Below are 22,752 nucleotides of genomic sequence, written 5' to 3'. Positions count from 1 at the left end.
GTGGCACAGAGACACGACAGGGGGGTTTGAGGGGGGTGGGAGTTGAGGTTTCTGGTCCCCGTGAGCAGGGGAGGGAGGGGTAAATGTAGATCCTGAGTTGATAAAGGAGCAGTGGATAAATCCAGGAAAGGGGAAGTCTGGCCAGAGCCGGCGCTCGCTTCCTGTTTCTTCTACTGCCAGTGAAATTCTGTGTAAACCTGATGCCTGGCACCTACCCTGTTATATACCCAGGCTCTGGGAGGGGAATGGGGTCTAGTGATTGGGGGGTGGGGGTGGCTGGGAGCCAGGACTTCTGGGTTCAATCCTGGCTCTGGTTGGGGGGTGGGGTCTAGTGCTAAGAGAAAAGGACACAGATTCGAGCCAGCCCCCTAGAGCTGAAAGGCCCCGAGTCCCTTCCCGATCCCACACCCGGGGCAGTGGGTCTGCGCATCTCAGGGCCCAGGGCAGAGCTCACCTCAGGATGCTGCAAAAGGGCCACGGGGGGTGGGGGGAGCCAACCAGCCCCCCCACAAAGGGGAGAGGGCAAGATCACGGGGACAGAGCTCAAGAGAAACTCCCCCCACACCCGCGGCAGATGCCCAAGCTCTGGCTCCCCAGCTTGTTTAGCTTTCACTCCCCACCCCCAACATTCATGCATTGGGATCCTCAGCCCCCTGGCCTATATCCCCTCCCCCATACATGTCCCACCATCCTATGTCCCCTCATGTCCCTGTCCCCCTCTTTCTGCCCTCTGCCCTATGTCTCTGTGATGAAATGGGACTGTTCTTAATGTTTCCTCTGAATACTATAGGGATGCCTCAGTTTCCCCTATGCATTTCTTCAGTCTCTAGGTGCTGGGATAAGGGGGTGTAATTGTTGCAGAGCAAAGGTACATAAATGGCCGACACTCTGTGTACATAAATGGCTGACACCAGTGTACATAAATGGCCGACACCCTGTTTCCTGGCAACTGATGGCCTGGGCCCTTCCCCCGTGCAAGGTGAGAGATAAAGGATTGGAGAACAAAGGAATCAGGTGCCCTCCTGGCCCGGGAAAGGGACAAAACCCAGAGGAGGAGGGGCTGGAGAGAGTTTGCGTTTGGGGCTGGCTGGGGACATGGAGTGAAGTGCAGACGTGGTTGTCTGGCTCACTGCCCCCCAAAATGGACCCGGCTGAGGGGTCCGTTTCTCTGCACGTACAAGCTCTGTTTTGGACCATGTTTCTGTTGTCTAATAAACCTCTGTTTTACTGGCTGGCTAAGGGTATGTCTACACTATGAAATTAGGTCGAATTTATAGAAGTTGGATTTTGGAAATCATTTTTATATAGTCGAGTGTGTGTGTCCCCACACAAAATGCTCTAAGTGCATTAACTGGGCGGAGCGCTTCCACAGTACCAAGGCTCACGTCGACTTCCGGAGCGTTGCACTGTGGGAAGCCATCCCACAGTTCCCGCAGTCTCCGCCGCCCACTGGAATTCTGGGTTGAGATCTGTGAGGATGTGACGCAGCAGGGAGCGGGGAGTGTTGACCTGGGAATGTGCCCTGGGGATGGGAGACCTGAGAGCCTGTCACCAGAGCCAGGAATGTGGACGGAGGCTGCAGGAGGGAACCTGCTGGGGGGGGTTTAGTTTCAGTTTGGGGCTGGGTGGAGGAACGCAGGGAACCCCAGGGCTGGGGTCTAAGCTCCCTGCTCCCCCAGAAGGACTTGACTGAGGGGTCCTGGGTGTACCCACAAGCTCTGTTTTGGACTGTGTTCCTGTTGTCCAATAAGCCTTCTGTTTTACTGGCTGGCTGAGAGTCTCAGTGAATCCCAGGAAGAGGGGTGCAGGGCCTGGACTCCCCCACACTCCGTGACAAGATCCCAGTGCCTGATGGGGCAAAAAACATTGTCGCGGGTGGTTCTGGGCACATGTCGTCAGGCCCCCCCTTCCCTCCCTCCCTCCGTGAAAGAAACGGCAGACAATCGTTTCGCGCCTTTTTTCCTGAGTTACCTGTGCAGACACCATACCATGGCAAGCATGGAGCCTGCTCAGCTCACTGTCACCCTACGTCTCCTGAGTGCTGGCAGATGCGGGACTGCATTGCCACACAGCTGCAGCTCATTGCCTTGTGGCAGCAGACGGTGCATAGGCCTGATAACCATCGTCCTCATGTTCTAGGAGCTCTTGGCCGCCTCGGTAAGGTCGGTCAGGAGCTCCTGGGCAGACATGGCCGCAGGGACTGAAATAGGAGTGACTCGAGTAGGTCATTCTCTTCAGTCCTGCCGGCAGCCCTATTGCACCGTCTTCTGACGAGCAGCCAGGAGATGAGGATGGCTAGCAGTCCTATTGCACCGTCTTCTGCCGACCAGCCAGGAGATGAGGATGGCTAGCAGTTCTATTGCACCGTCTTCTGCCAGCCAAAGATGTAAAAGATAGATGGAGTGGATCAAAACAAGAAATAGACCAGATTTGTTTTGTATTCTTTTGCTCCCCGCTCCCTCCGTGAAATCAACGGCCGACGATCTTTTCAGTGAGCTCTGTCAGGGGCACCTGGAAAAGTTTAATGGAGATTCAGTCCTGCCTGGAATAGCAGGGGGAGGGATAGCTTAGTGTGTTGAGCATTGGCCTGCTAAATCCAGGGTTTTGAGTTCAATTCTTGAGGGGGCCATTCTGTGTGACAGTTGTTTTTGTTTCTCCTTGATGTAAAGCCACCCCCTTTGTTGATTTTAATTCCCTGTAAGCCAACCCTGTAAGCCATGTCGTCACTCGCCCCTCCCTCCGTCAGGGAAACGGCAGACAATAGTTCCACGTTCTTGCTGGCACCCAGTGCCGAGAGGCAAAACAACAGCAGGGTTGCCATTTAAGAGTCTGATTGGTGCGCTCCACTACCCCACTGGCTTGCAGTCTTCAGGGTGTATGGAGTTTCCAGGGGATCTGTAAGGCATATGAGATGCTTTGAATGATTTTTGACGTGAAATGTGTCCCGTTGTCAGATTCCATCCACAGGGGGAGTCCAAAGCGAGGAACGATCTCCTTAACAAACTTGAGGGCCACTGTTCTGGCAGTGCAGTTACGGCATGGGAAGGCTTCTGGCCGTCCGCTGAACCGATCCACGATAACAAGGAGATATTTGAACCCTTGGGTCCGGGGAAACTCAGTAAAGTCTATTTGCCACACTTGTCCGGGGCCCGGAGTGGGTTCTAGGGCAGCTGGTGGCACAGGATGTCCCGGTCGGGGGTTATTCTTTTGGCAGACTAAGCAGCCCGCTTGTACCTGGGCAGCCAGGGGTCGGAGTCCGGAGGTGATAAAGTATTTTCCCATTAGCTGGATAAGTGCTTCCCTGCCAGCATGAGTGGTTTCATGTAGTTTCTGCAGCACTGGCGGGATTAGGCCCTTTGGTAAGAGGACCTTCCCTTCTGGGGAATGGAGCCATCCCTCCTTTTCCCGGAGACCGAGTTTGTCAATTAGCTGTCTCTCCTCCCCAGACCCTTAAACGGCATCTCTCAAAAGTGTGCCAAGAAGCCTCACTGCGATGGCCTGATGCTTTGCCCCTTGTCCTACTTCGTATCCACCTTCTCCCTAAGGGTAGATTAGGGCTTAGTCCCTTTGAAATTATGTTTGGAAGGGCATGGCCTATGAATGGGAGCTGGGTAATGGTTTTTTGTCACAGTATATGAGTTCCCTGTCTGCTGTTCTCTTGTCTCTTCACAGGTATACCAAGGATCCCCAGCCTCTCCCCTTGGACTCTCCCGTCCACTCCTTACAGCCCCGTGACTCTGTGTTTGTTCGTACCTGGAAAGACAAGCCTCTCCAGGAAAAGTGGAAAGGACCCTATACCGTCCTGCTGATCTCCCATACAGCGGCAAAGATCGAGGGACACAAGAACTGGATCCATCCCTCTCGTCTGAAGGCAGTACCCGCCCCCTCGTCAGCAGAACAGTGGACCGTCCAACCTGCTGACTCCTCATCTAGTGACGATCTCGGGCTAAAGCTACTGTTTAAAAGACACAAATAGCGGGCACCTTAATGCTAAAATGGGCCCACCCAGGTACTGGAGACCCTGGGTTGGGAAGACTCTGGTGATAAATAATTGGGTAACATTGTTATTCTCTGTATTGGTATTTCCAAACCGTGCATTTGGGAGCATAACTCCTTTGTTTCGCTTGCGCACCATGTCGCCACTTTAACAAACCAGACTGATTGCTGGGTATGGGCTCCAACTCCACTGTCCCCCAAAACGGGAATGCCCCTTGACATGCTGACCCTGACCCTAGCAGAATTGGCCGCCACCAAAGAGCAGGAAAGAACGGACTTGCCGTTCTGGAACAAGACCTCTTTACAGCAAGCCACCTATCAGGACCAGGAGTATTCGGTTGCAGTACTCACTGAGGGAGTGTTATGTTTTACCCGAAAACAATCTGATCACGATGGGCGTCCTGTGGGAAAGAGCTCCTGTGTTATTACACAGTGGGCTGATGGGTATTGTATAAAGACCAAGAGGGGAGGCCAGCGGTGTGGGTGTAATGGTTCCTCCCCTTTTAGGGAAACTCTTACAAATAATCTTACCACAAAAGAAAGGTTTGGTAGTAACTTGTCGTCCAGTTAATATCTCCAATGTAGCAAGCCAATGGTGGGTTTGTAGTGGTCCCTATGGCGAGTGTAATTTGAACGGCACAATTAGAAACGCCCCCACTTGTACCCAATCAGGAGGATAGGATGCCCCCTTAAGGGCATATAAACTGTTTGGAAAAGCAGCCAAAGCAGCAGAGATCCCTTCTCCACCTGGCAGGTCCAGGAGGCAGCCTTGAGTGAGTTCGGGGGGTACTGGCTCCAGGTCCAAGGTGAGAAACAGTTCCTGGCTGTCAGGAAAACTGGTTTCTCTGCTTTCTTGCTGTGCGCTATCTACAACCTCATCATCATCATCTTCCCCATCCCCAAAACCTGCTTCCGCGTTGCCTCTCTCTCCATTGACGGAGTCAAAGCACATGGTTGGGATAGTGGTGGCTGAACCCCCTAAAATGGCATGAAGCTCATCATAGAAACGGCACGTTTGGGGCTCTGACCCGGAGCGGCCATTTGCCTTTCTGGTTTTCTGGTAGGCTTGCCTCAGCTCCTTAAGTTTCACGCGGCACTGCTTCGGGTCCCTGTTATGGCCTCTGTCCTTCATGCCCTGGGAGATTTTGACAAATGTTTTGGCATTTCAAAAACTGGAACGGAGTTCTGATAGTACGGATTCCTCTCCCCATACAGCCATCAGATCCCGTACCTCCCGTTCGGTCCATGCTGGAGCTCTTTTGCAATTCTGGGACTCCATCATGGTCACCTCTGCGACGAGGGGTCCCTGTATAACCAGCCCACGCACCTCATAGAATCATAGAATATCAGGGTTGGAAGGGACCTCAGGAGGTCATCTAGTCCAACCCCCTGCTCAAAAGAAGGTCCAATCCCCAATTAAATCATCCCAGCCAGGGCTTTGTCAAGCCTGACCTTAAAAACTTCTAAGGAAGGAGATTCCACCACCTCCCTAGGCAACGCATTCCAGTGTTTCACCACCCTCCTAGTGAAAAAGTTTTTCCTAATATCCAACCCAAACCTCCCCCACTGCAACTTGAGACCATTACTCCTTGTTCTGTCCTCTTCCACCACTGAAAATAGTCTAGAACCATCCTCTCTGGAACCACCTCTCAGGTAGTTGAAAGCAGCTATCAAATCCCCCCTCATTCTTCTCTTCTGCAGACTAAACAATCCCAGTTCCCTCAGCCTCTCCTCATAAGTCATGTGTTCCAGACCCCTAAGCTCATGCTCAAATAAATTGGTTAGTCTCTAAGGTGCCACAAGGACTCCTTTTCTTTTTGCGAATACAGACTAACACGGCTGTTACTCTGAAACCTAATCATTTTTGTTGCCCTTCGCTGGACTCTTTCCAATTTATCCACATCCTTCTTGTAGTGTGGGGCCCAAAACTGGACACAGTACTCCAGATGAGGCTTCACCAATGTCGAATAGAGGGGGACGATCACGTCCCTCGATCTGCTCGCTATGCCCCTACTTATACATCCCAAAATCCCATTGGCCTTCTTGGAAACAAGGGCACACTGCTGACTCATATCCAGCTTCTCGTCCACTGTCACCCCTAGGTCCTTTTCCGCAGAACTGCTGCCTAGCCATTCGGTCCCTAGTCTGTAGCTGTGCATTGGGTTCTTCCGTCCTAAGTGCAGGACTCTGCACTTATCCTTGTTGAACCTCATCAGATTTCTTTTGGCCCAATCCTTCAATTTGTCTAGGTCCCCCTGTATCCTATCCCTGCCCTCCAGCGTATCTACCACTCCTCCCAGTTTAGTATCATCCGCAAATTTGCTGAGAGTGCAATCCACACCATCCTCCAGATCATTTATGAAGATATTGAACAAAACCGGCCCCAGGACTGACCCTTGGGGCACTCCACTTGATGTCGGCTGCCAGCTAGACATGGAGCCATTGATCATTACCCGTTGAGCCCGACAATCTAGCCAGCTTTCTACCCACCTTATAGTGCATTCATCCAGCCCGTACTTCCTTAACTTGCTGACAAGAATACTGTGGGAGACCGTGTCAAAAGCTTTGCTAAAGTCAAGATACAATACATCCACTGCTTTCCCTTCATCCACAGAACCAGTAATCTCATCATAGAAGGCGATTAGATTAGTCAGGCATGACCTTCCCTTGGTGAATCCATGCTGACTGTTCCTGATCACTTTCCTCTCATGCAAGTGCTTCAGGATTGATTCTTTGAGGACCTGCTCCTTGATTTTTCCGGGGACTGAAGTGAGGCTCACTGGCCTGTAGTTCCCAGGATCCTCCTTCTCCCCTTTTTTAAAGATTGGCACTACATTAGCCTTCTTCCAGTCATCCAGGACCTCCCCCGTTCTCCACGAGTTTTCAAAGATAATGGCCAATGGCTCTGCAATCACAGCCGCCAGTTCCTTTAGCACTCTCGGATGCAACTCGTCCGGCCCCATGGACTTGTGCACGTCCAGCTTTTCTAAATAGTCCCTAACCACCTCTTTCTCCACAGAGGGCTGGCCATCTATTCCCCATGTTGTGATGCCCAGCGCAGCAGTCTGGGAGCTCACCTTGTTAGTGAAGACCTCACCCCATCTTGCCCAGGTGTTACACACATTCACAGCAGGGGCCCAGGGGGGCTGGTTTGTGGCTCTGTGTTTATTACAAAGCTGGAGATTAACAGGATGCAAAATAACATAGACAGCCTCGGCACATCCTCTCCCCCTCCCGGTGCTAAGCCCCCCACACCGGCCATACATGTGGGTCTGGACGGGGCAGGGGGCCAGCAGCTCGATGGGAGGGGGCAGTAGCGGGAGGAGGGCAGCATCTCCCCTAAAGCTTCTTAGAAGCAGAGTTCTCTGGGACTGGCACTCTGGGGGGGGAGTCTGTCCCCCCCCTGGGGCCAGGTGCCCCATGGCTGCAGGGGGCTCTCACTGCGGGGCCCCCCGGGGCATGTTGATCGCGGCGTACACGCTGGGCTGGGCAGACTCAGGGGCAGCTTTCCCCCTGTGAAAGTAGAATGAATTATACTGAAATTATAATTCATTAAAGAAATGCTACTTCAAGGGTTTTTTGAAATATAGTTGTCAGGAAGAGAAACATTAAGGAGCGTGAGACAATGGGTCCTCAAACTAATTAACTTAGAGCTCCTACTGAGCTAGGAGATTGGTAAACGTTAGTATGCAAATAAGAGATGTATGTATATTTGTCAGTTTCTGCTTCCTTTTGTCCCTTATGTTAAATTGGCTTTGGCTTAGCTGTATGAATAAGTTACCTTGAGCCTCAAAGAGGGGCTCACAGCTGGGCGCATTAGTAAAGCGCTTTGCTAATAAACAGAGTGGTCTGACAAACTATGTGAGTCCTGAATCTGACTTTGACACCCCGCTTGGCCTGCAGCACCTGGACGTCCAGCTCGGCGTAGGTGAGTCCCTGGGCACTGGGGTCGGGCTCCTGGGGCAGGGAGGGGAGAGAGTCACTGGGGTGTGTGTGTGTGAATCTACCAACACCCCAACACACACACAGCACAGGGTACACACACACACACACAAGCCCACCACTCTCCTACCAGCCTGACCCCCACCCCAAGCCACTAGGTGTGCCAGGAAAGTTGTATTTGTGGGGGGGGGGCTGTGAGGGGGCTGCTGGGGCCCATGTGGGGCAAGGTTGGGGGGTCAGGCCCCATGGGGGAACAGGGGACACTTACCAGGGTCTGTGGCTCTTTTCCCTCGTCGATAGAGGTGCCTGCAGAACAGAGACACTCGCTGAGCTGCACCCCCGGCTGGCCCAGAGCAGGACCCCACACCCAGCTCCAACCCCCCCCACATCCATCCCGGGGGGATCAGAGACTGGCATAGCCACCCCCTCCCTGCCCCACACCATGGGCCAGGGTCATTAGCCCAGTGTTACAGAGAGGAAAACTGAGTCACAAAGATGTCGAGGGGGTTACAGCAGGGGTGGGGGGCTGGGAGTCAGAAGGCCTCGGTTCTCGCCCTGGCTCAGGAGGAGAGTGGGGTCTAGCTAGTGGTTAGAGCAGGGGGCTGGGAGCCAGGAGTGGAGGGGGAACTAGAGCGGGAAGGGAGGGTGGCCCCAGGGAGCTCCTGGGAGTCCAACACTCTCAGCTGACACCAGCTACCTCTGGGACCCCCTCCTTAGTCCTGCCCAGCAGCAGCTGTAAATCGGACCCTGCCCCATATGGGTGGAGCCCCCACAAGCCCCGTCCCTCCCTGGGGTCCTGCCCCGCCCTGGTACCCCCTTGAGTGTTTTACTCACAGACGGGGTCTTGCTGAGCCGATGCCTTTAATGCCCCCATAGAGCTGGTGCTAAAAGAGAAAATCCCCTTGTAAATGTCATATCCCCCCACCGTGGAGAGATTCCCCAACACACCCAGACAGCCCCCCACCCTGCCTCACACTGAACCCAGTTCCCTAGAACCCAGGACTCCTGGTCACCCCCCCAACACACACACCCACACCTCCCTGCTGTAACCACTAGACCCCCCACTCCCCTCCCAGACGAAGGAGAGAACCCAGGAGCCCTGTGACCCCGGCAGGTCGATTGGGAGAGGGAGGAGCCGGGTTCCTACCTGCTGGGTCTCGGTGCAGCTCCTTTTCCTGCAGAGGGACACAAACCAGAATCCCCCATGAGCAGATCGGGATCCCCCGGTCCCAACACGGGGCAGCACAACACTGTAGCATGGGCCGGAGCGGGGCAGATTAACTTTGGGGGGCTTTTCCTGTCCCTAATCCTCCCTCCTTAGTGACTCGCTATAACAAACCTGATCCATAGGTCGGCTCCCCTGGCACCCCATGTACCAGAGAGGCACGGTGTCGGTGGCTCTTTATAAAGGGACCCCTCGCCCGGTGCTGAGATGCGGCCACCTCTGGGGTGGGGCAAGGGGACTGGTTATATGGGGACCCCTCAGCCTGTGCTGAGATGCGGTCCCTCTGGGGTGGGACAGGTGTGTGTGTACAGGGATAACCCATGCAGTAGAACCCCCTGCTGAGCCCCCACCCCACTCCTTGGCTTTCCTGGCACAGTCCCGCATCCAAGCTGTAATGCCATTCCACCCTGCTTAGCGGCAGGTTTAACCCTTTCCTCGCTGGGTGGGGCACTTACTGGCTCGGGTTTTTCGGAAGCAGAGGAAGGCCACCAGGAGGAGGAGGAGGAGGCCGGCGGCTGCCGCGCTCGCCCCGGCGATGATGTGGCTGGTCAGACACCGTAGTGCCAGAGATCCCGATTCGCCTGGGAAACAGCAGCAGGCCGTGAGTGCTGGGAGGGGCTGGTCTGTTCCCCCCCGGCCCCTCCCACCCCAGGCAACACCCAAGGGGCTGGGACACCGCAGGGCACAGCCAGGAGAAAATTCTATGGGGAGGATGTTGGGGGGGCCCTAGGGTATCAAGTGGGGTCAGATCAAGCAAGATTTGGGGGATTTGTAGTGCTAGGGGGCACTGGGCTGCAGTGGGCGGGGGGCTCAGTAGGGGGCGTTCACCCCATCGGTCAGAGCTGGGCCCATTGCCCCAGCACGGCACTAGGGGAGCTGTCTGATCCAGCCTAGCCGTCATTTCTAAGGCATTTCACCCCCTTCCTCATGGCTACACTGACTCAGGCCAACGGGCCCATCTAGCCTGGTATCCCGCCTCCCATGATGGCTGACCCTGGCAGCCTCACAGGAACCTCCAGGGAACCACCCCCATGGCCACTGATGGGCCCAGCTGCCCCCAGAGGAGGCCTCCGACTGCCCTGTTAGCGGGGAGGGTTCGTGTCTGAGCAGGAGGCTTCTCTCCCCTCCCAAATCCGTTGGCGAGGGGGGGAGTTTCTGCCCCTGAGAACAGCCTCCATCCCTCCCCCTGGGCAACCACTGGGGGAAGCTGCCCCATAATCTGTGACTCAAGAGATTCTCCCCTTGTCCCACACTGGACTCTGACTCCCCGCCGCACCCCTGGGCCGGGGTAGGGGGACAGAGTTCTCGGGTCTTGGGGCCGTAGTTTGGGGGGGGGCAGAAAGTACTAAATGGGTTGCGGGGCTGCAGTGGGGGGACGGAATGGGGCGGGACTGGGGAAGGGGCAGAAAGGGGTGGGGCTGTGGGTGGGGCTGCAGGCCAAGGAGGTGGGACAGGAGAGGGAGGGCAGGTGAAAAGGTGGGGAGAGACTCCCCCTTGTTCTGGCCCAGGGCCCCAGGAAACCTTAATCCAACTCTGCGCGTGACTCAGCATCGATCGTTACTGTCAGTCCCGGGGAGGGGGGTTTGTGGCTGGGGACGGAGCTGGCTGGGCAGCCCCTGGGCACTGATTCCTCTGTGCAACCCCAGTGCGGGGGCAGCCGGGGGAGCATCCCCTGGGAAAGGCCCCTGCTCTGCAGCTCCCCCTGGGGGCAGGGATCCCCCCTCCCTCAAGTGTGAACCTCCAGGAGCTGCTGCTGCTGCTCCCCCCTGCCTGGGGAACCCCCAGTGACACTGTCCGCGCTCCCTGTCCACGGGAGACCTATGGCTCTGGGCAGAGCCTGGCTCTGAGCATCCCATCTGGGTGCCGACCGTCTGAGGGTCCGGCTGGGAGCGGGGACGTGGAGCCGGGCCCCTCACCTGCTACCACCAGCTGCACGGGGTGGCTGGGCTGCGAGGAGACGAAGGGATCTGATCGGGGCCGGTAGCTGCAGCTGTAGTTCCCTCCGTGCTGCCGGCCCACGGTGGGGATGCGGAACTCGGCCCCGTCCCCAGCAGGGTCCGTGTGTCGCGGCGGGTTCAGGTCTCCAGCCTTGTGCAGGAAGAACCTCACGTCCTGCCGCTGCCCCCAACAACGGATGGTGACGTTTGCCCCTGGGGCGGTGACCCCAGTGGGGCTCAGAGAGATGGAGGGTCTGGGTAAGCTGGTATCTGCGCACAGGAGACAGGCTGTGAGAGCCAGACCCGGGCACCCACCCAGCCCCGGCCTCCAGCTGCAGAAGAGAAGAGTGAGGGGGGATTTGATAGCAGCCTTCAACTCCCTGAAGGGGGGCTCCAAACAGGATGGAGCTGGGCTGTTCTCAGTGGGGGCAGATGACAGAACAAGGAGCGATGGTCTCAGGTTGCAGTGGGGGAGGTGTCGTTTGGATATTAGGAAACACTATTGTGACGGTGGCCCCATAAGGCTTTATGAAAATATACTTGTCAATGTATATATGTGTGACGAAGTGGGACTGTTCTTAATCTTTCCTCTGAATTGTGTGGGGGTGCCTCAGTTTCCCCTAGGCAGTTCTTAAGTATCTAGGGGGTGGGATAAGGGTGTATAATCGTTGCAGAGCCCTAGAGGGCAGGTGTGTGCAGGGCTCTGGACACAGAGAATGGCCGACACCCTGTTTCCTGGCACCTGATGGCCTGGGCCCTTCCCCCCTGCAAGGTGAGAGCTAAAGGGTTGGAGAAGAAAGGAATCAGGTGCCCTCCTGGCCCCGAAAGGGACAAAGCCCAGAGGAGGAGGGGCTGGAGAGAGTTTGAGTTTGGGACTTGCTGGAGACATGGAGTGAAGGGCAGACGTGGTTGTCTGGCTCACTGCCCCCAAAAAGGACCCAGCTGAGGGGTCTGGTTCTCTGCACCTACAAGATCTGTTTTAGACCATGTTCTTGTCATCTAATAAACCTCTGTTTTACTGGCTGGCTGAGAGTCCCGTCTGACTGCGAAGTTGGGGTGCAGAAACCTCTGGCTTCCCCAGGACCCCGCCTGGGTGGACTCGCTGTGGGAAGCGCATGGAGGGGCAGAGGATGCTGAATTCTCCGAGGTCAGACCCAGGAAGGTGGAAGCTGTGTGGAGCCGTGTGTCCTGAAGACAGGCTGCTCACAGGAAGGCGACTGCCCCAGAGTCCTGACTGGCTTCATGGGGAGCAGTTCCAGAGCATCCTCTGCCCCTCCGTGCGCTTCCCACAGCGAACATATCTCTGTCAAGGTTATCACCTACTGAATCTATTCATCCTATTTGTATGCATGTGTCCTTATCGAATTCGAAGTTATGAGTATTGGCTGCGTACTTGACAGGTTTCAGAGTAACAGCCGTGTTAGTCTGTATTCGCAAAAAGAAAAGGAGTACTTGTGGCACCTTAGAGACTAACCAATTTATTTGAGCATGAGCTTTCGTGAGTACTTGTACTGCGTACTTGTTTGATTCTGAGTAGGTTTTAGTGAAGCAGTTGGTCAGCTTCCTGAGAAAGGACTGTTCTCAGTAAGTGCCCAATCAAGAAGCCCTTAAGCCAACAATGAACTTGGAGACGCCAGTCCACATCTGGGCTTTCCCAGGAATGTGGCGTGCCTGTTAAGAAACTCAGTCCTGCGTGGACATGTGACTTGCCCAGGTGACTCCAAAACTCCATTTTGTAGCTGGACTTTGCATAGGACAGAGGAGGGGGTCTCCACCCACAAGAGAAAGTCTATTTAAGCTCATGGGAGACCCCTCCATTTTGTCTTCAGCTGGCTAAAGAGAGAGCCTCTCCACCCCCAAAGATACCTGAAAGAAACTGGAACAAAGGACCGTAACTTCAGGGGATGTAAGTGATAGCTGGACCCAGACTAGAAGGAAATTTGTCTGTAAAAGGAAGCTTACTGGAACTGGTGAGGTTTTTATCTGTATTCAGTTTGATTAGACATAGACATGCGTGTTTTATTTTATTTTGCTTGGTAATTCACTTTGTTCTGTCTGTTATTACTTGGAACCACTTAAATCCTACTTTCTGTATTTAATAAAATCACTTTTTACTTATTAATTAACCCAGAGTATGTATTAATACCTGGGGGACGGGGGGGCAAACAGCTGTGCATATCTCTCGATCAGTGTTATAGAGGGCGAACAATTTATGAGTTTACCCTGTATAAGCTTTATACAGAGTAAAACAAATTTATTTAGGGTTTAGACCCGACTGGGAGTTGGGCATCTGAGTGTTAAAGACAGGAACACTTCTGTAAGCTGCTCTCAGTTAAGGTTTTTAAAGCCCGGCTTGACAAAGCCCTGGCTGGGATGATTTAGTTGGCGTTGGTCCTGTTTTGAGCAGGGGGTTGGACAAGATGACCTCCTGAGGTCTCTTCCAACCCTAATCTTCGATGATTCCCCGTCTGGTCCTGGCATGGGCGGATCCAGGGGCGCCCTGGCAGAGATTCTCCCCCAGATTCCAGAGTCCCCCTGACCCAGAATCCCAGCCCTGTGACCTGGGCTCCCAGTCCCACACACATGGAGCCGTGGCTGCCTAGTTCTTGGGGTCCTCATACGCCGTGTGTGGCCCCTGCCTTATTCACTGCATCCCCCTGAGCACAGGGCGACTCAGAGGCTGCTCTCTGGAGCCTGGCACTATTAGGCCTGAGCCCCAAACAGGAAGGAAGTCAGCCCCCCGGGAGGCAGCGAGGTATCTTTATCCCCATTCTACAGGGGGAAACTGAGTCACAGTCAGATTCACTTTCCTTCATGAGCTCCCAGGGGCAGCGACGGTCTCTTCACTCTATGTTTATGCAGCGCCAGGCACAAAGGGGTCCTGACCATGGCAGGAGCCCTACATGCTCCCCCAACACAAGGGATCCAGTGCTATTGAGGCCAGTGTTTGCAGAGGTCTCCCCTAACTGTGGGCATCTCTGTTTGTGGGCGGTCGGTCTGAGATCCCCCAAGATTGAGGCCCCCCGACAAAGAAGGACACTTTTGAAAACCGCGATGTGCTCCCATCAACACAGAGTCTGTGGCCGCGCCAGGAGAACAGTGGGGAGGGGATCACGGGATTAAATAGCGACTCACTGCGGGGTCAGGGCTCAGGGCAGAGCCTGGCTCTGAGCATCCCATTAGCACCGAGCTCCCGTGAGGGTCGGACTGGGGGTGGGGCTGGGAACGGGGACGCCGAGCCGGGCCCCTCACCTCTCACCGCCAGATCCACAGGGTCGCTGGGGGACGACACGGCGAACGGCTCCAATCTGTTCTGATAGGAACAGCTGTAGCTCCCCCGGTCCTCCCAGCGCACGTTGCTGATGGGAAACACAGCCTCCAACCCCTTCGAAGCCACAGTTTGGAAACGGCGTCCCTCTTTATTCAGCACGAATTGCATGCCCCGGTGCTGCCCCCAACACCAGACGGCCACGGCTCCTCCCAGGGAGACCCCCCAGCTGGGGCTCAGGGAGATGCTGGGTTTGGGGTAGCTGGGCTCTGCAGGGGGAAGCAGACAGGCCGTGAGACGCAGGCCCCGTCACCCAGTCCTGGGGCCCGTCCTCACCACGCGGCCTCTGTTGGGGTTCAGACCCGGTGGCCCTGGGGACGGGCTCCTGGATGCCTTTCCACAGGTGCCCAGAGTTTCCTCTGAGCCCTGGGCTAACAGCATGAGACACGGAGCAACCCCAGCCCCTGGGGGCCCAAAGCTCTGCTCCCAAGTGGCTGACAGGCCAGTCCAGTCTCTAGGGGAAAGCAGGGGCCCGAGCTGAGCTGGGAGCACCCAGAGCCGGGCCAGCCAGAGGGGCCAGAACAGCAGCCCGGGGAGGAGGTCCGTGCTGGGAGCAGAGTCAAAGCAGCAGCCCACAGAGCAGCCCTGTCCTGGGAGCGGAGCTGAAGCCACCGGAGCCCCAGAGACGCTGGCTGTGACGTCCCCGGGCCACAGAGCGGGGTGACGGGTTTTCCTTTCACCTTCCCCATTTTTTTCCTTATTTTTAAAAATTGATTGTTGTGTAATAAATTGTCTGTAATGATCAGGGGGTCAGGGAAGCGTCCAGCACAGAGAGAGCACCCGGGAGAGGGGACACCCTCGCCCCTTCCTGAAGTGACCACAACAAGGTTGGGGGGTCGAGCCCCCCGGGAATCTGGGGCCCAGCCTTGCCGGGGTCATGAGGACTCTGCCACACGGGAGGGAGGAAGGGGAGCCCTCGAGATCAGGCAGGCCGCTGGGTAAAGGGAGTGGGAGCGAGGACTCAGATCCTTTCGCCAGCCAGTCCCACCGGGGTGGGTATAAGCCAGGAAAGTTCCCCACAATAGCGGGACCGTTCCCCCGCTTACACACAGCACCACCCCTGACTTGTAGGGGACTGTGCAAGTCTCTCCTATCCACTGAGGTTTATAACCTTCAGCTCCGCCCGTCCCCCCCTAACTGATGTGTTACCTGGGAAAGGCCCCCCTGCTCTGCAGCTCCCGCTGGGGGCAGGGATCCCCCCTCTCTCAGCCCTGAATGTCCAGTGGCTGCTTCTCCCCCAGGCTGGGGAACCCCCCAGGGACTCTGTCCCCTCTGCTGGGCTCAGGGCAGAGCCTGGCTCTGAGCGTCCCACCAGTGCAGAGACCCATCTTTCCCCAGGCCTTGGGATCGCGGGGTGGGCGGCTGTGAGTGCAGGGGAGGGAGATGTTGGGGCGGGGGCTGATCTGGGGGGGTTCTCCCCCACAGCTGCACTGACTGTGAACGTTTCGGTTACCCCGAGGGGAAGAGTCCACGGGTGGGCCCTGTTAGGGTTTGTATGAGCTGAAATAAATCCACATTCCCCCCGCCCCCCACAATCTTCCCAGCCTGGGGGGGCAGGACACTGAACCAGTGGATGGTTCCCATCTGCTTTGTCAGACCCCGGGAGCCAGAGTCGGCTCCTAGCTACTCCCTGGTGGGGCGGGGCAGAGAAGAACTGGGACGGGTCTGAGCACCTAGGGGGAGTTTGTGTTGAGTTTTGGGTAAGGTTCAGGACTCAGATCCCCTCCCCCGTCCTTGATGTTACTGTTCTCCCCCCAGACTGATACTCACCTCCCCACACCCCGCTGTGCCCGGCCAGCCAGCAGCCTGGAGAGGAGACGGCTCGTTAGTGACCAGATCCCAGAGCTACTGGATCCCGCACCCTGGTCTCATTTCACCCCACCCCACCCCGCCATGGGCACAAGCCCTGCTCTCAGATCCCCCCTCCATGAGCAGACGCCCTGGTCTAAGATCCCCCCTCTTTGGGCACACGCCCTGGTCTCAGATCCACCCCCCACATGGACACACGCCCTGGCTGTCTCCGATACTTACCGAGGAAGAGGACGGTGAGAGCAGACGCCATGATGGGGCAGTGGGGGGCCTCCCAGCGCTGCCACCAACACCCCAGTGCTGAGCTCCACTGAGCTGAGGCCCGAGTGCGAGCGGAATGAGGAACTGCGCTGGGGGCTGCAGCCCCAGGAAGCCCGTGATGCGCTCGGCCCCTTTCTTCCCCATCAGCTGGTTTCTCTGCAATCTCTAGCCCAAACCTACCACGGTCAGAGCAAAGCCAGCTCCCTGCAACACCCACCAAACCACATCCCCTCCTGCAGCTGCCTGGTCCCACGCCACCCCCCATAACCCCCAGCCCCACATGGGAGCTACCCAGTCCGGGGACCAGCTGGGAACAGGGGAATCTCAGGAGGTGTCACGAGGTTCCCAGGCTGCCCTGAGCTTTTCCAACAGGCCCGTCTAGCCTCCCTGGAGCAGCAGCTCAGAGCAGAGGAGGGCTTCTACCCCCCCACACACAGTGCCCCCCACAAAGAAACCCTCTCCCAAGGAGCAGGACAGAGATTCCTTCCTGACCCAGCTGGGCCCAGCCCCAGCCCTGGAGCATGAGTGTGGAGGGACCTGGCCAACCTCCTTCTCAGGTACCATCGCTGCACACGCCTTTCTTAGCTGAGTGATGTGGCACAGAGACACGATGGGGGGTTTGAGGGGGGTGGGGGTTGTGGTTTCTGGTCCCCGTGAGCAGGGGAGGGAGGGGTAAATGTAGATCCTGAGTTGATAAAGGAGCAGTGGATAAATCTGGGAAAGGGGAACTCTGTCCAGAGCCGGTGCTCGCTTCCTGTTTCTGCTACTGCCAGTGAAATTCTATGAAAACTTGATGCCCGGCACCTACCCTGTTCTATACCCCGGCTTTGGGAGGGGGATGGGGTCTAGTGATTGGGGGGGTGGGGGTGGCTGGGAGCCAGGACTCCTGGGTTCTCTCCTGGCTCTGGTTGGGGGGGTGGGGTCTAGTGCTAAGAGAAAAGGACGCAGATTTGAGCCACTCCCTAGAGGTGAAAGGCCCCGTGTCCCTTCCCGATCCAGTGGGTCTGCGCATCTCAGGGCCCAGGGCAGAGCTCACCTCAGGATGCTACAAAAGGGCCACGGGGGTTGGGGGGAGCCAACCAGCCCCCCAGAAAGGGGGGGGGGCAAGTTAACAGGGACAGAGCTCAAGAGAATCTCCCCTCCCCCACCCCTGGCAGATGCCCAAGCTCTGGCTCCCCAGCTTGTTTACCCTTCACTCCCCACCCCCGACATTCATGCATTGGGATCCTCAGCCCCCTGGCCTGTATCTCCTCCCCCGTACATGTCCCACCATCCCGTGTCCCCTCATGTGCCTGTCCCCATCTTTCTGCCCCCTGGCCTGTGTCCCTCTGACGAAGTGGGACTGTTCTTAATGTTTCCTCTGAATACTGTAGGGGAGCCTCAGTTTCCCCTATGCATTTCTTCAGTCTCTAGGTGGTGGGATAAGGGGGTGTAATTGTTGCAGAGCAAAGGGCCAGTGTACATAAATGGCCGACACTCTGTCTCCTGGCAAGTGATGGCCTGGGCCCTTCCCCCCTGCAAGGTGAGAGATAAAGGGTTGGAGAACAAAGGAATCAGGTGCCCTCCTGGCCCGGGAAAGGGACAAAGCCCAGAGGAGGAGGGGCTTGAGGGAGTTTCAGTTTGGGGCTGGCTGGGGACATGGAGTGAAGGGCAGACGTGGTTGTCTGGCTCACTGCCCCCCAAAATGGATCCGGCTGAGGGGTCTGGTTCTCTGCACCTACAAGCTCTGTGTTAGACCATGTTCCTGTCATCTAACAAACCTCTGTTTTACTGGCCGGCTAAGGGTATGTCTACACTATGAAATTAGGTCGAATTTATAGAAGTTGGATTTTGGAAATCGTTTTTATATAGCCAATTGTGTGTGTCCCCATACAAAATGCTCTAAGTGCATTAAGTGCATTAACTGGGCGGAGCGCTTCCACAGTACCAAGGTTCACGTCGACTTCCGGAGCGTTGCACTGTGGGTAGCCATCCCACGGTTCCCACAGTCTCCGCCGCCCACTGGAATTCTGGGTTGAGATCCCAGTGCCTGATGGGGCAAAAAACATTGTCGCGGGTGGTTCTGGGCACATGTCCTCAGGCCCCCCCTTCCCTCCCTCCCTCCATGAAAGCAACGGCAGACAATCGTTTCGCGCCTTTTTTCCTGAGTTACCTGTGCAGACGCCATACCACGGCAAGCATGGAGCCTGCTCAGCTCACTGTCACCCTACGTCTCCTGGGTGCTGGCAGACGCGGGACTGCATTGCTACACAGCTGCAGCTCATTGCCTTGTGGCAGCAGACGGTGCATAGGCCTGATAACCATCGTCCTCATGTTCTAGGAGCTCTTGGCCGCCTCAGTAAGGTCGGTCAGGAGCTCCTGGGTAGACATGGCTGCAAGGACTGAAATAGGAGTGACTCGAGCAGGTCATTCTCTTCAGTCCTGCCGGCAGCCCTATTGCACCGTCTTCTGCCGACCAGCCAGGAGATGAGGATGGCTAGCAGTCCTATTGCACCGTCTTCTGCCGAGCAGCCGGGAGATGTGGATGGCTAGCAGTCCTATTGTACCGTCTTCTGCCAGCCAAAAATGTAAATGATAGATGGAGTGGATCAAAACAAGAAATAGACCAGATTTGATTTGTATTCTTTTGCTCCCCTCTCCCTCCATGAAATCAACGGCCGACGATAGTTTCAGTGAGGTCTGTCAGGGGCACCTTGAAAAGTTTAATGGAGATTCAGTCCTGCCTGGAATAGCAGGGAGAGGGATAGCTCAGTGGGTTGAGCATTGGCCTGCTAAACCCAGGGTTTTGAGTTCAATCCTTGAGGGGGCCATTCTGTGTGACAGTAGTTTCTGTTTCTCCTTGATGTAAAGCCACCCCCTTTGTTGATTTTAATTCCCTGTAAGCCAACCCTGTAAGCCATGTCGTCACTCGCCCCTCCCTCCGTCAGGGCAACGGCAGACAATGGTTCCACATTGTTGGGGACACTGGGGCATGGCCACTAGGTAACTCAAGGGGATGGAAGACCACGAGTGTCGATGAAGCCCCCTTGCACTAGGCCCCGGTGTCCTTGCCCCCCGCCCCCCCCCGGAGGCACTCGCAGCAGCTCTGCGTACTAGGCCCAAGTGTCCTTGGCCCCCCCGCCTGGAGGCACTCACAGCAGTTATGCTGAGGATCTGCAACAATATGTTGCAGAGTCTGACTGCCTGAAACTAAACAAGGCCAAACAGGGCAGATATGGAAGAACAATGCTGAATAAAGCAGCTTTATGTATGGTTCAACAAATGATACAGAGAACAAGGGAACTAGCTGGTAACTGGATTGGCTGGCTATATGGATACTTAGGGCAGCTTGTTATAGGATAAGTATGCTGAAGAAAGGATGTATAAAAGCCTGTGTAACTTCCTGCTCTGTGTGCAGGATTTGAGATTCTATTCTCCCTGTACCTAGTTTGCAGCTGCAAATAAACTTTTCTGCTTCTCCACCCCGTTGTGATTATTGGGTGACGCATACTGGGTAACGAACCCCTGCTGTTGTTTTGCCTCTCGGCACTGGGTGCCGGCAACAACGTCTTTTTTCCGTGCAGATGCCACACCACGGCAAGCATGGAGCCCGCTCAGATCACTTTGGCAATTAGGAGCACATTAAACACCGCACGCATTATCCAGCAGTATATGCAGCACCAGAACCTGCCAAAGCAAAACCAGGTGAGCAGGCGACGTCAGCGCAGTGACGAGAGTGATGAGGACGTGGACACAGACTTCTCTCAAAGCACGGGCCCTGGCAATGTGGGCATCATGGTGCTAATGGGGCAGGTTCATGCTGTGGAACGCCAATTCTGGGCCCGGGAAACAAGCACAGACTGGTGGGATCGCATAGTGTTGCAGGTCTGGGACGATTCCCGGTGGCTGTGAAACTTTCACATGCGTAAGGGCACTTTCATGGAACTTTGTGACTTGCTTTCCCCTGTCCTGAAGCGCAAGAATACCAAGATGAGAGCAGCCCTCACAGCTGAGAAGCGAGTGGCAATAGCCCTGTGGAAGCTTGCAACCACAGACAGCTACCGGTCAGTCGGGAATCAATTTGGAGTAGGCAAATCTACTGTGGGGGCCGCTGTGATGCAAGTAGGCAACGCAATCAAAGATCTGCTGATATCAAGGGTAGTGACCCTGGGAAATGTGCAGGTCATAGTGGATGGCTTTGCTGCAATGGGATTCCCTACCTGTGGTGGGGCCATAGACAGAACCCATATCCCTATCTTGGCACCGAAGCACCAAGCCAGTGAGTACATAAACTGCAAGGGGTACTTTTCAAAAGTGCTGCAAGCACTGGTGGATCACAAGGGATGTTTCACCAAGATCAACGTGGGATGGCCAAGAGAGGCACATGACTCTCGCATCTTCAGGAACTCTAGTCTGTTTCAAAAGCTGCAGGAAGGGACTTTCTTCCCAGACCAGAAAAACACCCTTGGGGATGTTGAAATGCCTATAGTTTTCCTTGGGGACCCAGCCTACCCCTTAATGCCATGACTCATGAAGCCATACACAGGCAGCCTGGACAGCAGTCAGGAGCTGTTCAACTACAGGCTGAGCAAGTGCAGAATGGTGGTAGAATGTGCATTTGGACGTTTAAAAGCACACTGGTGCAGTTTACTGACTCAGTTAGACCTCAGCGAAACCAATATTCCCACTGTTATTACTGCTTGCTGTGCACTTCACAATATCTCTGAGAGTAAGGGGGAGACATTTATGCTGGGGTGGGAGGTTGAGGCAAATCGCCTGGCCGCTGCTTACGCACAGCCAGACACCAGGGCTGTTAGAAGAGCACAGGAGGGCGCCGTGCACAACAGAGAAGCTTTGAAAACCAGTTTCATGACTGGCCAGGCTACGGTGTGAAAGTTCTGTTTGTTTCTCCTTGATGAAACCCGCCCCCCATTTTGGTTCACTCTACTTCCCTGTAAGCTAACCACCCTCCCCTTCCCCCTTCGATCACCACTTGCAGAGGCAATAAAGTCATTGTTCCTTCACATTCATGCATTCTTTATTAATTCATAAGACAAACAGGGGGATAACTGCCAAGATAACCCGGGACGGGTGGTGGAGGAGGGAAGGTCAAGGCCACACAGCACTTTAAAACTTATTGAATACCAGCCTTCTGTTGCTTGGGCAATCCTCTGGGGTGGAGTGGCTGGGTGGCCGGAGGCCCCCCACCGCATTCTTGGATGTCTGGGTGAGGAGGCTATGGAACTTGGGGAGGAGGGCGGTTGGTTTCAGAGGGGCTGTAGCGGTGGTCTGTGCTCCATATTAGTTTGATCCTCCAGCAGCTTCAGCATTGAATCCTGCCTCCTCTAATCACGCTGCCGCCATCTTTCAGCTTCAGCCCTCTCTTCAGTCTGCCACCTCTCCTCCCCATCATTTTGTGCTTTCCTGCACTCTAACGTTGTCTGCCTCTATGCATTCGTCTGTGCTCTGTCAGTGTGGGAGGACAGCATGAGGTCAGAGAACACATTTCATCGCAAGTGCGTTTTTTTCACCTTCTAATCTTCACTAACCTCTGGGAAGGAGAAGATCCTGTGATCCTTGAAACACATGCAGCTGGTGGAGAAAAAAAAGGGAGAGTGGTATTTAAAAAGACACATTTTATAGAACAATGGGTCCACTCTTTCACGGTTGCTGTTAACATTACATACATAGCACGTGTGCTTTCGTTACAAGGTCTCATTTTGCCTCTCCCCACGATGTGGCTAACCCCTCTCCCCACCGCATGGCTAACAGCGGGGAACATTTCTGTTCAGCCACAGGCAAACAGCCCAGCAGGAACGGCCACCTCTGAATGTCCCCTGAAGAAAAGCACCCTATTTCAACCAGGTGACCCTGAATGATATCACTCTCCTCAGGATAACACAGAGAGATAAAGAAAGGATGTTGTTTGAACGCCAGCAAACATACACTGCAATGCTTTGTTCTACAATGATTCCCGACAACGTGCTACTGGTCTGGCATGGTAAAGTGTCCTACCATGGTGGAGGAAATAAGGCTGCCCTCCCCAGAAACCTTTTGCAAAGGCCTTGGGAGTACATCCAGGAGCGCTTTATGGAGATGTCCCTGGAGGATTTCCGCTCCATCCCCAGACATGTTAATAGACTTTTCCAGTAGCTGTACTGGCCGTGAATGCTAGGGCAAATTAATCATTAAACACACTTGCTTTTAAACCATGTACACTATTTAAAAAGGTACACTCACCAGAGGTCCCTTCTCCGCCTGGCGGGTCTGGGAGG

The 22,752-nt window shown here is 55.3% G+C and overlaps 1 protein-coding gene across 1 annotated transcript; it reads right to left on the bottom strand.

The window, feature by feature from the left end:
- Positions 1-7,812: 7,812 nt before the first annotated feature.
- On the bottom strand, positions 7,813-14,539 carry LOC144279331 (alpha-1B-glycoprotein-like). The gene is made up of 7 exons (XM_077840801.1): positions 14,353-14,539; positions 11,080-11,370; positions 9,619-9,744; positions 9,086-9,113; positions 8,773-8,822; positions 8,207-8,244; positions 7,813-7,953 (listed from the first exon to the last, which is right to left on the bottom strand). The coding sequence occupies exons 1-7, from the start codon at positions 14,537-14,539 to the stop codon at positions 7,813-7,815; spliced, it is 861 nt and encodes a 286-aa protein (XP_077696927.1).
- Between the last annotated feature and the right edge of the window lie 8,213 nt (positions 14,540-22,752).

The sequence above is a fragment of the Eretmochelys imbricata genome, chromosome 23, assembly GCF_965152235.1.
Source record: "Eretmochelys imbricata isolate rEreImb1 chromosome 23, rEreImb1.hap1, whole genome shotgun sequence".
Taxonomy (NCBI): domain Eukaryota; kingdom Metazoa; phylum Chordata; order Testudines; family Cheloniidae; genus Eretmochelys; species Eretmochelys imbricata.
Note: the sequence above shows the minus strand (reverse complement) of the source record. Positions and strands in the feature narration are given on the sequence as shown.